This window comes from Sarcophilus harrisii, unplaced genomic scaffold, assembly GCF_902635505.1.
Source record: "Sarcophilus harrisii unplaced genomic scaffold, mSarHar1.11, whole genome shotgun sequence".
Classification (NCBI taxonomy): Eukaryota; Metazoa; Chordata; class Mammalia; order Dasyuromorphia; family Dasyuridae; genus Sarcophilus; species Sarcophilus harrisii.
The window spans coordinates 18,421-34,009 of NW_022290943.1; the positions used below are offsets into that span (position 1 = coordinate 18,421).

General features: G+C 34.3%; 1 protein-coding gene and 1 long non-coding RNA gene across 3 annotated transcripts in view; both read left to right on the top strand.

Moving 5' to 3' along the window:
* LOC116420447 overlaps nucleotides 1–15,034 on the top strand; it is a 32,001-nt gene extending 16,967 nt beyond the window's left edge. The window contains exons 6-7 of one of the 2 annotated variants that reach the window (XM_031945317.1): nucleotides 13,104–13,251; nucleotides 13,843–15,034. In XM_031945317.1, coding sequence (XP_031801177.1) covers nucleotides 13,104–13,251; nucleotides 13,843–14,000 — 306 coding nt within the window. In that variant the 3' untranslated portion in view covers nucleotides 14,001–15,034. The remainder of the gene's footprint in view (nucleotides 1–13,103; nucleotides 13,252–13,842) is intronic. The other variant, XM_031945319.1, reaches the window with a different exon arrangement.
* LOC116420448 lies at nucleotides 1,535–8,294 on the top strand. Its single transcript, XR_004230777.1, has 3 exons — nucleotides 1,535–3,586; nucleotides 8,027–8,087; nucleotides 8,182–8,294. It is a non-coding gene; the product is annotated as an uncharacterized LOC116420448 (long non-coding RNA).
* Nucleotides 15,035–15,589: the final 555 nt, after the last annotated feature.

Below are 15,589 nucleotides of genomic sequence, written 5' to 3' on the forward strand. Positions count from 1 at the left end.
TCTTATTTTTCTTGGAGGCTTTGGATGTAGGAGCTTTGACTTTATCATCTTCTTTATCATGTTTTCATCCTCTTTGTCACCATTATAAGTTTCAGATGTCAGAAACTTTTGTTTTCTTCTCATCTTCCTAGCCTATTATTGGGCTTTGTCTCCAGGATGGAGGATGCACTGTCCCAAACTTCAGCAGTTTTGTGCAGCTGTTTTCAAAAATCCTAATAGGAATCTGACCCCAAGCACTCTTTTCTGCCCTGGAGCTGTTAGGTGTGTTCCCACCCCACTTTAGCTCTAGTTTGATGGAGTGTGCGTCACAGGGGCTGGACTCTGCTGGTCCATGCTGTGCTGGGACTGCACACCAGACTCTCACCCAGTTTGTGTGTGCTTATTTATCTATGGCATTGGCAACTGTTCTGTATTAAGAATTTTGCTTGGGAACACTGAAGGATTAAGGTACTGGCTTGGGTTTACAAAATTAGTATGTGATGAAGAACTTGAATCCATTATGGTTTTTATCCCATACCTAATTCCTATCCACAATGCCCCAGGATAGCTATTAAAAATAATTATTGGATGAAGAATGAACCAGCTATGTTCTTTCATATGGCTACATTATGTATTAGCCACCAGGGATGCATTTCTAATAAGCCTTTTTAGGCACATCTGCAGTGCAAATAGGTATCATCTTATACTTGTGCTAATTTATCCAAGTGCTTAGGTAAAGGAGTGATCAACATGGGGTGGGAATGTCACTGGGACCAAGCTCCTAAGTCAAGATAGTGAATGGAATTGGAAATTTCTCAGGAAGGAGAGAAGTAATAAAAAAGAAGAAGGACATTCTAGTGAGCAGTTTCTGCTGGGACCTCTCGTGGACAACAGTGGTGGAAAGCTGCTTCTCACTTTGAACCTTTGGCAATTGTTTCCCATTAGAGGCATGTGGGGAATCTGGCATTGTATCGTGAGAAGTGTATAGTTTTTTTTTAAAAAATAATAATCTCTGAAATTCCTAAAAGCAGATGTGACAAAATATTAGTTGTTAGGGACCTCATTTTCCCACAGTATAGAATGTTATTTTTCAGTGACCCACAGATTCTATGCTTTTTAACAAGATTCGATATAGAAGTCTTAATATAGAAGAAGAAGGTGAAAAATCTGTGGAGAAAAGCCTTTCTAATTCTAGATGACCAAGTAGAATGAATTATTCCTAGAAGTTTTTGAAAAAAAATAAAGAAAAAAGAGAAAATACAAGAGGCAAAAAAGGGAGTCAGATTGTGTCAGTGGGAAGAATACTGTCATGCAGAAAAGCTGAATTTTTGAAACCTTTTTTTCTACTTGTATAAAAAAGATAGAAGTATCAGATATATGAAGTACCCAGGCATCAGGTGGAAGAATGGTTTGCAGTGTAATCAATTCACCCGAGAGATTTATCACGACCACAAAGGATGGCATTTATAAATATGAGAAACTCCAAGTGGCTAACCATAGAGTGAATGAGCAGATAAGCTTCAGTGACGACTTTTGTTGATGAAAGTGGGTGAGGGAAGTTGCATCTTGATCTAGGAAGTAAGGAGCAATTAGAGAGAAGTTAGGGAGGGGAAAGGCAGGGGCCTAGTAGAAGACAAACTCTTATGTACATTGTGTCTATGAGTAATTGCAGGATGCTGAATGAGATGATTGAGTCAGTCTTAGATATGTTAATAAAACAGTTCCAGGAAACTGATCTCCTTTGGTATGGGATTATGATTGACAGACTTGTTGTATTATTTACATTGTTCCTGGGGAATAATTATTAATGGGGACAGAATGAGCTCTTTTAGATCTGAATTTAAGGAGAAGGAAATGTAAATATAATTTTTTAGTCTTGAGAATTTGGAAAAAAAATAAAAGATTGAAAGTTAATAATAAATTCAGGAGACCTTGAGAAATTGAAGTGACTTGAACTGAAGCAGAAAGATTCTATCTAAAGGGAGAAAAGAAAGTGTGCCCAAGGAAAAGGATTTGAAGAGATGGAGGAGGACATAAGAGGATAAGGTGAAGGCTATGAGTAGGAGGATATGGATTCCAGCTGAAAAGGAGGCTGTTAAAAAAAAAAAAAAAAGACCAAATATGTAAAGTCAGTTGGCAAGGTTAAGGAGAAGGAAAAGGAAATTGGGGATGTCTATTAAAGGATTAGAATTAGAAAAAGCAAACTGTCTTGGTAGTAACAGATCCTAAGGAGCTGAAAAGAGAAAGACCTCAATTACTGGTGGCAAGGGAGTGAGTATGGGAGTAAAGAAAAACTGGGTTCAATTTTCCCTCAGCGAGTATTCCCAGCAACTCTCTGACACACAACAGTTGTCCATCTACATTATTTCCTCTCTGAAAGTTCCCTGCACCAGGCAATCACAAGTCATATACCCCAGTCTCTTGAATTCTGAGCCCAACTCCCCTGCCTCTCCTCCCCAGATAAATTGATAAATATAGAATTGAAATTCCCTGAAAGCAGATTACCACAGCAAATGTACCAAATATTTCTATCAAGGAAGAAAGACTAATAATTTTATTTCATGTACATATAAAGAACCAGGTATATTTTTTATTGAATTGGTTTTTCCGATTCAGTGGTTCATGGAAATCTTCTGTAAGGAGATCAGTCTTAGATAAGGTCCTGAAGGAAAGGGTGCACTTAGATTAGTAGTGGATAGGAAATGGACATTCCAAACCAAAAAGCATATGTCTTAATCTATTATACAGATGGTTGCTATTTTATCATATATTACACCAGGTTCATCAAAGATTATATTTAGGAATGGTTGTCCTTATGTTAAATACATTTCTGAGCCTGGAATGTATGACCAGTTCATATATCTAAAGGGCAACTAGGAAAAGCAGTAAGTAGAGTCCTGGCCTTGGAATTGACAAGACTCATCTTTATGAGTTCTAATTTGGATCAGATACTTATTAGTTTGTGACTCCAGGACAAGACTGTTTGCCTGAGTTTCCTCATCTATGAAATGAGCTGGGAAAAGAAATGACAAACCTTTTTGGTACCTTTGCCAACAAAATACCAAATGGGATCACAAAGAGTCAAGACACTACTGAAATTATTGACAGCAACGCATACAATTCATATCTAGAGTTGAAACTTGGGGAGGGTAACTTTAAGAAAAATAAAACTCATAGTGAAAATGTTTGTCAGAAACTAGGAACAAAGGCACAGTGAATAGGGACCTATTACAAATAGATTGTAGGGTTTTGATTCTGTGATTTATAATGACCCTTTATATTCATTTGTCAACTTTAGGAGTGCAAAAATAGTAAGAGATTATTCTGGAGGATAGATCCACTGATAGCTTCTACACTGATATCTTCTTGGCAAAAAATGAGTCTTGGAACAGGAATAATTGAAATATTAACTCTATTAAGTCATTCTTTGTAGTGTGTCATTTGGTGGTAAAGCACTTTGTAACAACTAAGAGGCCTGCCTTGTTGATGATTGTCTTCTGGGAATAAAATTACTAATTTTTGGTTTCTTTTTAAAAGACTCCCTGAAAAACCAGGAGCTGATGATTCCTGGCAAAATATGGATGACAAAATTAATTTTGAAAAAGAGGTAAGATTTCTTTACTGAATTTTTTCCTACTTTTAAATTTTAGTTCAGGGAGTGCTTTGATTTGTTAAAAGTATATATAGTAAAATACAATCTCTTTAGTGTTTAACATATTAAAGACCCAAATGAACTTTAATAGATTGAGATTTTACCTCAAATGAGGTAAAAGCAAATAAATTTGTTTTGTGTCAAGCTTTCCTTTAATTTTTGTTTTGTTGTGTGTACATGTGTGTGTGTTTTCTGAAAAACTCTGGCATTCTGTGTAATGCCAGAGAAATTGAAGCATGATAGAGATTAGAGAGTTTTTAATATTTTAATTGAAAGGGAGAGATTGTGCTGGGGGCTTGTTGCCCCCAGTGCTGATGTCTCAAAGAATCCAGTAGCTACCTGGGTAGACTAAGGCAGGGGTGGAGTCAGAGCACTGAGAGCAGGGAATGGATTAATCAGTCTGGTTCAGACAGGGTGGGAGGAGCACGGGACATTCTAATAAGTTGGAATCAAGAACAATGACAGAAGGAGGGGAAGCATCAGACATTCTGATAAGTAGGGAAGGTCTGGGGTCATGATGTCTAAGATACAAGGTCTTTCTCCTTCTCTGGATTAAATATTTACAGTTTATAATCTTAGCATAGTCAGCCCTAAATTATATCAATTCTAATGATTAGAAGGGAAGAGTGGTGTTGCAACCAAGGGGATTGAGGCAGAACAATGAAGGGAAATTGAGGCAGGGCCATTAGGGAAATTGAGTCAGGACAATAAAAGGGAACTGTGGCACAACAGGTGAAATCAACATGAATACAATTAACTTTCTGCTAATATTTCTATATAATTCTCCATATTTTCTTGTATCTTTGTATTTATCCATGCACTGAAAAGTATATTCGATTTGGAGCAGAAGACCAGGCTTCAAATCCCATGATTGCCACTCTTAAATATATGATAGTTATCTTTTGTTTTCTAAATGATACCTTAGGTCCCTTCTAGTTCCCAGTCTATGAACTATTCCATAATACTGCTTTTCTCCAAATGTTGATTGTATAAATTGTTTCCATTTTATTTTTTTTTGTTAAAAATGGCTACACTAGCTATGAATATTTTTGTACACCTAGATCCTATTTTTCCTTCCTGTGTTCTATTAACAATAAATTCTCAGTATTAGAATTCCATAACAATGGAATCAGAAGATATGATCAATTTTATGACTCTTGTATGTTGTTCTCTAAACCACCTTGACCAATGGTATATTGGTGGTATATATTGGTAGTATATATTTCCCATTATTTGTAATTTTCTTTTATTTTTCTGTGGCATTTTATTTTTCAAATATATTTTATTTGAAAAATCAAATTAAGGAAAAAGAAAACAGAAAAGAAATTTTAAAAAAGTATAGTAAAACAAAGAGAACATAGTCATGTGCCCAGCAGATCATCAAGGAAGATTCAAAATCTATAACATAAATTACTAGATCAAGAAAGTATATATATTTGTAGAAGAAATTATATTCATGATGTCCATTTTTTCTTTACTTCCTTTTGTAAATTGTTCCTTGGCTCTCTATTGCATACCTTATTTACTTTTTTCTTTTTTTCCCTGTTTAATCCTCACACCCCCACATCACTCTCATGGAAGCTACAGTTAATAAAAGATGTATTTATGGATACATACGTAGATATATAGATAAATACATACACACAGTCACATGTCTTTCCTATCCTTACTGACTCTTTAAATTTTATTCCATAACTTGCCCAAGGGTCCTTCCCTTGTCTAATTCCTTAACCTTTTGTTTCCCTATCCACCTATCCCTCCCCCTTATTTCTTTTGGATTAGATTTTAGAGGGGGCTATAAATTTCATGGTATATATATATATATATATATATATATATATATATAGTGTTCCCTATTGAATCCATTCTTGATGTGAGTAGGTTTTCAGAAATAGGAGCCCTCCTGCCCTCCTCACCTCTAATGCCTCTGTGTCTATTCTTCTTCTGCACTACATTTGTATAACAGGATTACTATTTTTACCTTAACTTTGCCAAACTTTCTTTTGAGCTCTCTTATTGATATGAATCTTAAACATATAGTATATATTTCCCATGTAAAAAAAATAACAATTTATTGATGTTTAAACAGTTTGTCCATGTTGAATACCTTAATGGTGATCTTTGATATTGGCTCTTATATCTTAAATTTTCTGTTAAATTCAGGTTTGGTTGATAAAAAGTCCTGAAAATCTACAAGTTCATTAAATATCCATTTTTTTTTCTCATTCAAAAATTACAGATAATTTTGCTGGCCTCAGGTTGCTTTTGATTTTGGGTAGATATGATTCCAGGACTTGTGGTTTTTTACGGTAACTACTGATAAATCTTGTGCAATTCGAACTGTAGCATCAGCATCTTTGATTCTTTTGTCATGTTTCTTGCAAAATTTTTTCTTTTCTTGATCTGATCTCCAGATCTATCATTTTTTCTTAAAGAATGTTTCACATTCTGTTCTATTTTCTCATTCTTTATTATCTGTTTTGTTATTTCTTGGTCTCTCATAGCTTAATTGGCTTGCCCAATTCTAATTTTCAAAGAATTATTTTCATCTTTGAGACTCTGTACCTCTTCTTCTGGTTGATTAGCTTTTTTTTTTTTCATAAACTTGTTTTTCTTGGATGGTTATCTATTTGGTTTTTTTTTATTTTTTTTTTCATCTTGTCTCTTATTTGATTTTTAAATTTTTTTTTTTGAATTCTCAATTCTCTCTGGGCAAGGAGATATTTCATGTTATTTTTTGGGGTAGCTTTTTGGGGATAAATTTTTCTGACTAAAGTGTTCACCATTGAAAATGAATCCAGATCTTCCCTATTTCTGTTTCCATAATGGGGTTTCTTCTTCTTTGCCAGTTCAATATTTTTTTTTATAAGAGGTATTAGTGTGAGCATCTCTAATCTTTGAGGGGAGGGATGGTGCCTCAAGCTTCCCTTGAGTTCTCCACTCTGATCAGGAACCCCAAACCAAGAGCTCTACCTTCCTGTAAGTGCCCACAGCCAGCAGCATACGCGTCCTACTGCTTCCACACCTAGCAGGACTCGTTCCTTCTCACCCGGAGGTAGGAGCACACTGGGCCTGGCATTCCCAATCAGTCAAGTATTATTCAGTCTTCTCAGACTCAACCCCAAGTTGACAAACAGTCCTGAAGGTGAAAGTCTCTGTGATTTCTTCTGAGGCTCTAGCCAAACCCAGGTAGTTGGCATGCCTCCATTTGATGTTTCTGTAGAGCAAGCCCAGAGATATTGGCACTTCAGACAGGTTAATCCCTAGGCTGAAGTCTTTTCAGATCTTGTTGGGTTGTATCAAGAGGATCCCTGTTCTGCCCCAAGCTTTCTTGATTTTCACTAGTCTATGTTCACTCTGAGGCACAAATTTGTTCTATTTATGGGGGAAATAATGGAGAACATAAAATTTACCAACCTACTCTCTTCCATCCTTCCAGAATCCTCCCGGTGTGTAATGTTGGACCTTCTAGTTGAAAGAATAAACTTGTGCTGATTTTTACATTTCTCTAACTGTTGGGAAATTGGAACATTTTTCATGAAGTTAATGCTGTTTTTATTTGGTCATTTCATGGTTTTGATGAATTTTATAAGATTTAGAGCTACATATCAGATACAGTTAATCCTCAATTTTTGTGTAACCTTGTTACAAAATACCTTGAAGATCAAACAATACTTTGAATATATGGGAAAGAGAAGTGTTAGGTTCCTATTATCACCAAAGTTTGTAACTTTCACTAGAGATGGCTGACCATACCATTTCTAACCCAGTTTAGCTTCCTAATCTTTGTACTAATTGTCTGTCAGGTGGATCCCTTCAGTAACATTTTGTTAAGTGTTTGACATGCACATACAAAGTAAAAGACATCTGTTTTAAGTGGATTGTTTTGTAAAATCAGGTGTCTATAATGCTTGATTTTTGACATTAATGTAAAAGCAATGAACAGCAAATAATAAAATATCCATCATTAAAGGCACCTTCACAGCTTTTTCTGAACCCAGAAAATTTTTAGAGTATGCACTTCTTTCAAGTGCATACACTGAACACAAAAAAGTTCAAACAATATAACACAGATTGCAGTTGATGTAATGAAGGTATTCAGGATCCTGTGTGACTGAAGTTCTTATAACCTGTTTTTTTCAGTTTAGTGGCCTCTTACTGTCAGGAACCTTTAATTTCTTCCTGCTGAATGTGTCAAGCAGAATGAGTGAACCCAATGGTCAGACCTAGAAAAAGGGAGTCTGGCATCAACATTCCCCTAGTTCCCCTTTAATTTTAAGGAAAGACTAATTTTTACTATTCTAAAATATATAAACAATCTAAAACACAAGACTAAAATAAAATGCCTTATCAGCAATGATTTATATTAAAATTTTCTTATCATTTTTTTGGCAGAAACAACCAAATTTGAACTTCACTAAAATTGTGGATGCTATTCAGCAAATAAGCAATATCAGTAAGCTTTCTGAAAAATTTCCACTCTTCTATTAGTATTGCTTGCCTTGAAATGATAGATTTCTTCATGTACTCTTTTATTTATTTCTATGTAGGAAAAAAACAGAACAGCAACGTCTATTCAAAAGTTACACTTTTTTTGGGGGACAATGAATCATTGAGTGATGAAGAAGATAAAACATATTGTGAAGACCGTGTATTTTTAGATTGAGTTTTTGAGAGAAGGCAAGGGAGACAGCAGCCACATGACCAGCAGCTAGAGAAAGAAAGAACCCAGCCCCAATCTCCCAGCTTCTCTTCCTGTTCCTCTCTGCCTACCTCTAAAATCGTCATTTCCTGTACAACACATCAGGACTTGCACAGAGAGTGGGCAGGGACCATTCTTTATCCAATCATGTATATTAATAGAGTATAGCCCAATTACTAGTTAGCCTCACGTACTTGGGACCTCAGTGCATCAACTCAAACCTCAGCCCATTACAACATATTCCTTCCCTAAGTCTTCATCCCAAGCCCAGGACTGCTCTCTTGTCCTTCCTGTCCATCCCCCACCTGGTTACTGTTCAAGATCTTCCCTTATGAAGTCTACTCTTCTGGACATTCTTAATGTAATTATATTCCCTATGGTTCTTATCATTCTTCCCATGTGTGTATACCCTCTGTCCTTTTCTCCTATGCTCATAGCCAGTTCATGGAAATGGGAAGGATTCTAGAAATGGAAATCCTCAAAAGTCACATCACAGGAAAATTCAGGGAATTTTATATATTGAAGATAAAACATTGATGAGTCCAGACTATACATGACAATACAGTACAACTCTCAGAAAGAAGAATTAGAAAACAGGGAATATGGATGACAGTTAAAAGATTATAAAGATAAAGTGGCAGAGAAAGAAAAAAGTGATGAAGAGAAAGAAAGAGAAAGGAAGAAAAGATGGTTAGGATGCTATAAAACAGAAGAATCAGAATATATAGATACAAAGGATGAAGAAGAAAGTCAAGATGAAGATTTTGAAAATATGAAGGAAAAAGAGAGTTTGAGTAATCATCAGAATCTCTGTGTTCATGCAATGAAATATGATTCGAATGAAGCTAAATGTAACAAGTTAAGGAGAACAAACAATGAGCATTTCTACAGAATTTCCTGTGTCAGTGATAATTGATATTTGTAGAAACTTCGATGACATTTCTCTTAAAATAAAAATGTGGAATATTTTGTTTGATTAAGAAACCCTTCACCTTTCTAAAAAGTACAAAATTTAGATGTAGATTGAACTTTAGAGATTATCTAGTTCATTTAGTTCTTAATTTTAAAGTTTTAAAATTTAGTTGTTTTGTTCTCATAGATAAATTCAGACCATAGACTAAAGATAAATTTTGGAGGACATTTTATATTTCATTGTCATTAATTTATAGGAAGATTCAGCAGATTCAGAGGAAGAAGAAAAGAAAAAGGATGTATTGGTTAACAACTTTACTGGTAAACAAACAACTTCTAAAACTCCAAATATTCCCAAAGACCTACAGGCTCACAGTACATCAGAGAAATATGCTGGGAGAAAAGTTATGTTACCGTTTTGACAGGGCTTCTGATTCCATCAATTTAGGAAATCTGCAAGCCTATTGACTACTGATCTATAGCTCAGAGTCTGACAGAGTAACCTAGGGGCAAAGAAGTTAAGTGTCTTGCTAAGTGTCACACAACCAAAATATCAGCAATGGAAATTGAATCCAGGGCTTCCCCCAAACTAGCCCAGAATCCACTATACTGTGCTATGCCTCAAGTTATAGAATGTTCTACAAAACGTTCTGTTGATAAAATGTCATTATAAACTATTAAATGTAAAAGTTTGTTTTGGGAAAAAAAAATGTTCTGTATTCTCAAATAAAATTACCAGTAAGCCCCTAATTTTTGTTTTTTTGAAAGAACCCACTTTGGCCATAATCTCCAAATCCAAATGTCTCCTGGAATTTTTTTGTCTTATCATTTTCATTTAATTTTTCCTAAAGCAATTCTGAGTAGACATATTTGAAGTTTCATATTCTTGTTACCATATATTCCAATTATTAATCTGTTACTTATGTATATTTTATTACCATTATATCAACATTAGTGCTGGAAGAAGAAGATGATAAAGAAGCTCCTTGGGATTCAGAGGTATTTTCTATTGAGTTATTTTGAAACTTCAATCTTGATGATTACTTTTAAAATTACATTTTAGATTTATTTATTAATCACTGCAACTGTTTGGGTGGAATTGGAAGAGGAATTTTAGAGCTGGAAGGGATTTCAGAAATAATCTAGTACAACTACCCAATTAAGACATGGAGAAGGTATACCCCAGAGAAGTCACTTAACTTGCCTATGATCTCATTACTAGTTTCCTGAAGAACCAAGAAGACAATTGACTGGTCCTAACTTTCAGGACCTCATGCTTTCCACTCCTTAACACCTTATCAGTTTCAAAATGCTTTTCACCAGTCATTCAGTGAACAAGTATCACAGCACCTTATGCTATTCTGGAAATTAAGATATATTCCAGTAAAGTAAGAGACTTTGGACAAATAGAAGCCTTCTTCCCTGCTACATGATCAACTTACTTACAACTTTGGGGATAGGACAAAGGAACCTATACAGCTTGATGTTATGGTCAACTCTTAGAAAATTTCTGTGTACCTTCTAAACACAAGGACTGAAGTCCATGCAAAGGCAAATGTAACAGTTAGTTGTGTTGAATCAGGCAAGCCTTAATGAAAGAGGTAATAATTAGGACATAAGGATGGGGTCATATTGGAATTGTCTCTGACAATGAGGAAGGAAGAAAATATTCTGAGAGAGAGAGGATAGTAATGGTGGTTCCAAGCAATGCAAATCTTAAGGTGTAGCTATCACAGAGGGTCACTAATAAAAGGCATGGATTATTTTTCATAAAAAGAGTGTGAGTGGATGCTTTGAATGGTGGCTTTACGATTTGGAATTTGATTTGCAACAAGGAGCTGATCTTTCCTAAGGAAAGATCTTTCCTTAGGCAGTATAATAATGTATTGAAACATATTTTAGGAAAGATTTTTGTGATCATTACCAAAGATTAACTGGAATGGAGATACATTATAGATAGACATCCGTTCTTTAAGGTATTATAAACATATGAGATGTAAATTGGATTTAAATTCAGAACATGAATAAAAATCTTATTGTAATTCTGTACCTTGTAACCTTTTTTATTTTATTTAATTTGTTTATTTGTTCATTTATTTATTGTTGCTGAGGCAACTGGGGTTAAGTGATTGGCCCAGGGTCACACAGTTAGATAGTGTTAAATGTCTGAACCCATATTTGAACTCAAATCCTCTTGATGTCAGGGCTGGTGCTCTATCCACTGCACCATCTAGTGCTGTACCTTTTTTAAAAACCTTTTTAAAACATGGATCAGTTTCTAAAACTTTTAATTTCTGTTACTTGGAGTAAATTTTATTAATACACATTGCATTTGATCTCATTTAGAGGTGGGCAAAAGAAATGGTAACTTTAGATTCTAAAATATCATTTCCTGTTTCTCCATTTTAGTGTTCCAGTAATCCAGTTCAACAACACATTTATAAAATCTATTTTATATACAAAATGTTTTATTTTATAGCATTTTAAACAAAGAAGACTCAGGTTTAACAATCTGGTACTATATAATTTAAATAGGAATCTAAAGCATCCACAAAAAACTTATTTTCTCATATCTACTTAAAAAGTCTTATAAACACTTTATTATTTACAAATAATAACATTTATTTATTAATAAATAATAAAATGAATAAATAATATTAATAAGTTGTGAATCTATTTGAAGCATTTAGAATTTTAGATAAATCTATTTTTTTCAATGAGTATTTAAGTCAAGAATTTGATGAATGTTTCCTTATCTTTTCTTCCTTCTGTACCTTTCCTTATATTGTTCCCTGTGTTTGGAATATCATCCTAGGTCTTTTAGTTTTCTTCTGAATTCTAACTGCATTTCAGAAGTTACATCAAACAATGCCAAGTACATAAAGCTTTCATTGGTCCCTCTAAACATTCATAATTTTTTGTAATTCTCTAATACATCTCATAGATTTTTCATTTTCCCATACTTGCAGCTTAATAAAAACTGAAAAAGTAGCTACTATATACAAAGCAGTGTATTTTTGTTCCTTTTCATGAATTTCTATTTCAGTCAAACATTTTCTGAATGACTCATCTTTTCCCCCTTCAGTACTTTTCCTTATATTATTCCATGTGTTTGGAAGATCATCTTGGGTCTCTTCATTTTCTTCTGAAATTCTAATTGAATTTCAGAAGTCACATCAAACATGCTAAGTACATAAAACTTTCATTGGTCCTTCTAAACATTCATAACTTTTGTAATTCTCTAATGCATCGCACAGATTCTATGGTCTTCCATACTTGTAGCTTAATAAAGAGTGAAAAAGTAGCTACAATGTACCAGGCAGTGTTCAAAGAATAGAAAAATTAAGAACAAAAGACATAAACAATACATAACCTAAAAGGAAAACCAATGAGTTGGGGGTTGGAGAAATCTGCCTGGTGCTGCAACATGGTGGAAAATTCAGAGATGTCCCAAAGATACATCAAAGGGAGAAATGAGATGACTGTGCTGAGTTCCCTCCTTTGAAATTCATGGATCTTCCTTCCAATCAGGCGATATCTTCCCTTCCACCTAATTATTATTTGAGGATAAGAACTGTGTATCATTCCTAATATTTAATTTTTTGAAGTAAAAGTAAAATATTTATCAGCATAGGTATGGGATAAATTCATATTTCTACTTATGGACAAGAGTTTTTCTATAAACCAGATACCTAAAAGAGGTGATTGAAAACATCTAATTCATTTCATGATTTGAGTGTTGGGTCCATCACCTTCTGTCAAGTGCAGTATAATAGCTAGGTTCACATTATTTGTGCTACCCATATATTTAAGAAAAATTTTGGAGGACATTGTACATTTCATTCTTTTTAATTACAGGAACATTTAAAAGACTCAGATGTGGAAAAAAAGAAAAATGTTATTTTACCTGACTACTATACCAGTTTACAAAAAACTTCTGAAAATCCAAATATTCCAAATCAGTTACAAGCTCCTGGTACATCAGACAAAAGTGCTGCAATAAAAAGTGAGTTATTGTTTTGACAGATTTCCTGATTTCATCAATTTACGAAATCTACAAGGAATAAATTTCTAGTAATGCACATTGGATACTATTCCATAGCACAGAGTCTTCCAGAGTAGGCCAGGGGTTCAGAAGTTCAGCATTTTCCCCATGGTAACACAATCAAAACATCAACAATGGAAATTGAAACCAGGGCTGCCTAAGTTCAAACTGGCCCTCTATCCACTATACAGTGGTATACCTCAAGTTGTAAAACATGATGCAAAACATTATTTCAAAAATTGCCATTATAAAGTTTAAAATGTTAAGTTTAATTTTGAAATAAAATTTTGTATTCTCACATAAAATTACCACTGAGTCCTAACTCCTGTTTTTGAAAGGTCCTGCCTTGTCCGTAATCAATAAGTACAAATGTTACTCTCTTAATCTGATTTTGCCTCCTGGAATTTTTTGCCTCCAGTCATTCTCATTAAATTTTTCCTGAAGCATTTCTAAATAGATATATTTGAACCGTTTTCATAATCTGAGTATCATATTTTCCAGTTATTTCTGTGGTTATTTATCTATGTTTTATTACCATTATATCAACATTAGGACTGGACAAAAAAGAAGAGAGCGACTCTCCTTGGGATTCAGAGGTATTAATTCATTTTGAAACTTCAATCTTGATTGCTATTATTAAAATTACATTTAAGTTTACTTATTTACTAATCAGTGCAATTGCTCCGGTAGAATTAGAAGGAGAATTTTAGAGTTAGAAGGGATTTCAGAAATAATCTAGTACAACTACCCACTGAAGATGTGGGGAAGACACTCCCGAGACAAGTCAGCTTATGGTCTCACTACTAGTTTAGTGAAGAGCCAAGAAGTGGTTCTAACTTTCAGGACCTCATGGTTTATACTTTACTCCTTAACACCTTAGGAATTTCAATGTGCCTCTCAGTCTGTCATTCCGTGAACAAGTTTGATGACATTTTATGCTCTTCTAAGTATTAGGATATATTCCAGAAAAGTAAGAGACTTTGGAGAAAAACAAGCCTACTTCCCTACTCCATGATAAACTTACCTACCAATTAAAGGATAGGACAAAGGCAACTACATAAGTTGGTGTTATGGCTAATTCTAAGTAAAATTCTGTATAATTTCTATATAGAAAGACTGAGTCCCATACAAAGGCCAATGTAAGAGTAATTTGTATTGAATGAAGACTTAATGAAACAGGTAATAATTAGGGTGTAGTGATAGGATGAGGTTTGGGTTACCAGAGAGGAAGCAGGAAAAAGTGCAGAGAGAAAGAGGATAGTAAAGATGCTTGCAAACAATGTAAAACTGTTCAGTTGTCACAGAGGGGACTAATGAAAGTCTTAAGTATCTTCTATAAAAAAAGATTGTCACTGTATGCCTTGAATCATAGCTTTAGGATTTGGCATTTGATTTCTATCAAAGAGCCAATCATTTCTTAGGCAGTATAATAATGTATTGAAACATATTTCAGGAAAGCTTATTTTGTGATATCATTGTCAAAGATTACCTGGAACAAAGGAACATTATATGTAAAAATATATTTTTAGAAAAGAAATTTCCTTTGTATTTATCACAGATTTTAAGCTCACCTCTCCTTGTTCTTCCGATAGATATCAATTCCTTTTTTTTTTAAATTAAAAATTTTTATTTTCTAAACATATATGTGGATAATTCCTCATCTTTAGCCCTTGAAATACTTTATATTCCAATTTTCTTCCACCACTTTCCCCTGCATTGCAAGTAGTCCCATATATGTTAAACATGGAAGAAATACATGTTAAATACAATTATTGTCCTGTAGAAGACAAATCAAATCAAACTAGTAACAACAAAAAAAAGGAGAGGGCAGCAACTTGTTGTACTGGTTAGAGGAGCAGCCCAGAATTCAGGAAGTTCTGAGTTCAAAAGCCTTAGACACTTAACACATCATAGCTCTGTACTTGAAGAAATGATTTAACCCAATTTCCTTAGGTAAGAGAGAGAAAGAGAGAGAGAGAGAGAGAGAGAGAGAGAGAGAGAGAGAGAGATTGCTATGTTGAGAACCACATTTAGATTTCACAGTTTTCTCTTCATGTGGATAGGGTTCTCTTCATCACTGAACCACTGGAACTGATATAAATTGTCTCCTTGTTCAAGAGAGTCGGGCATCAGAAATGATCATAGCATAATCTTCTGCTTGCCATGTATAGTGACCTCCTGGCTCTCCTTATTTCCCTAAGAATCAGTCCATGTGTCTCCAAGCCTCTGTGCAATCATCCTGTTGATCTTTTGTTATTGAAAAATAATATTGCATAACAAGCATATACCATTATTTAAT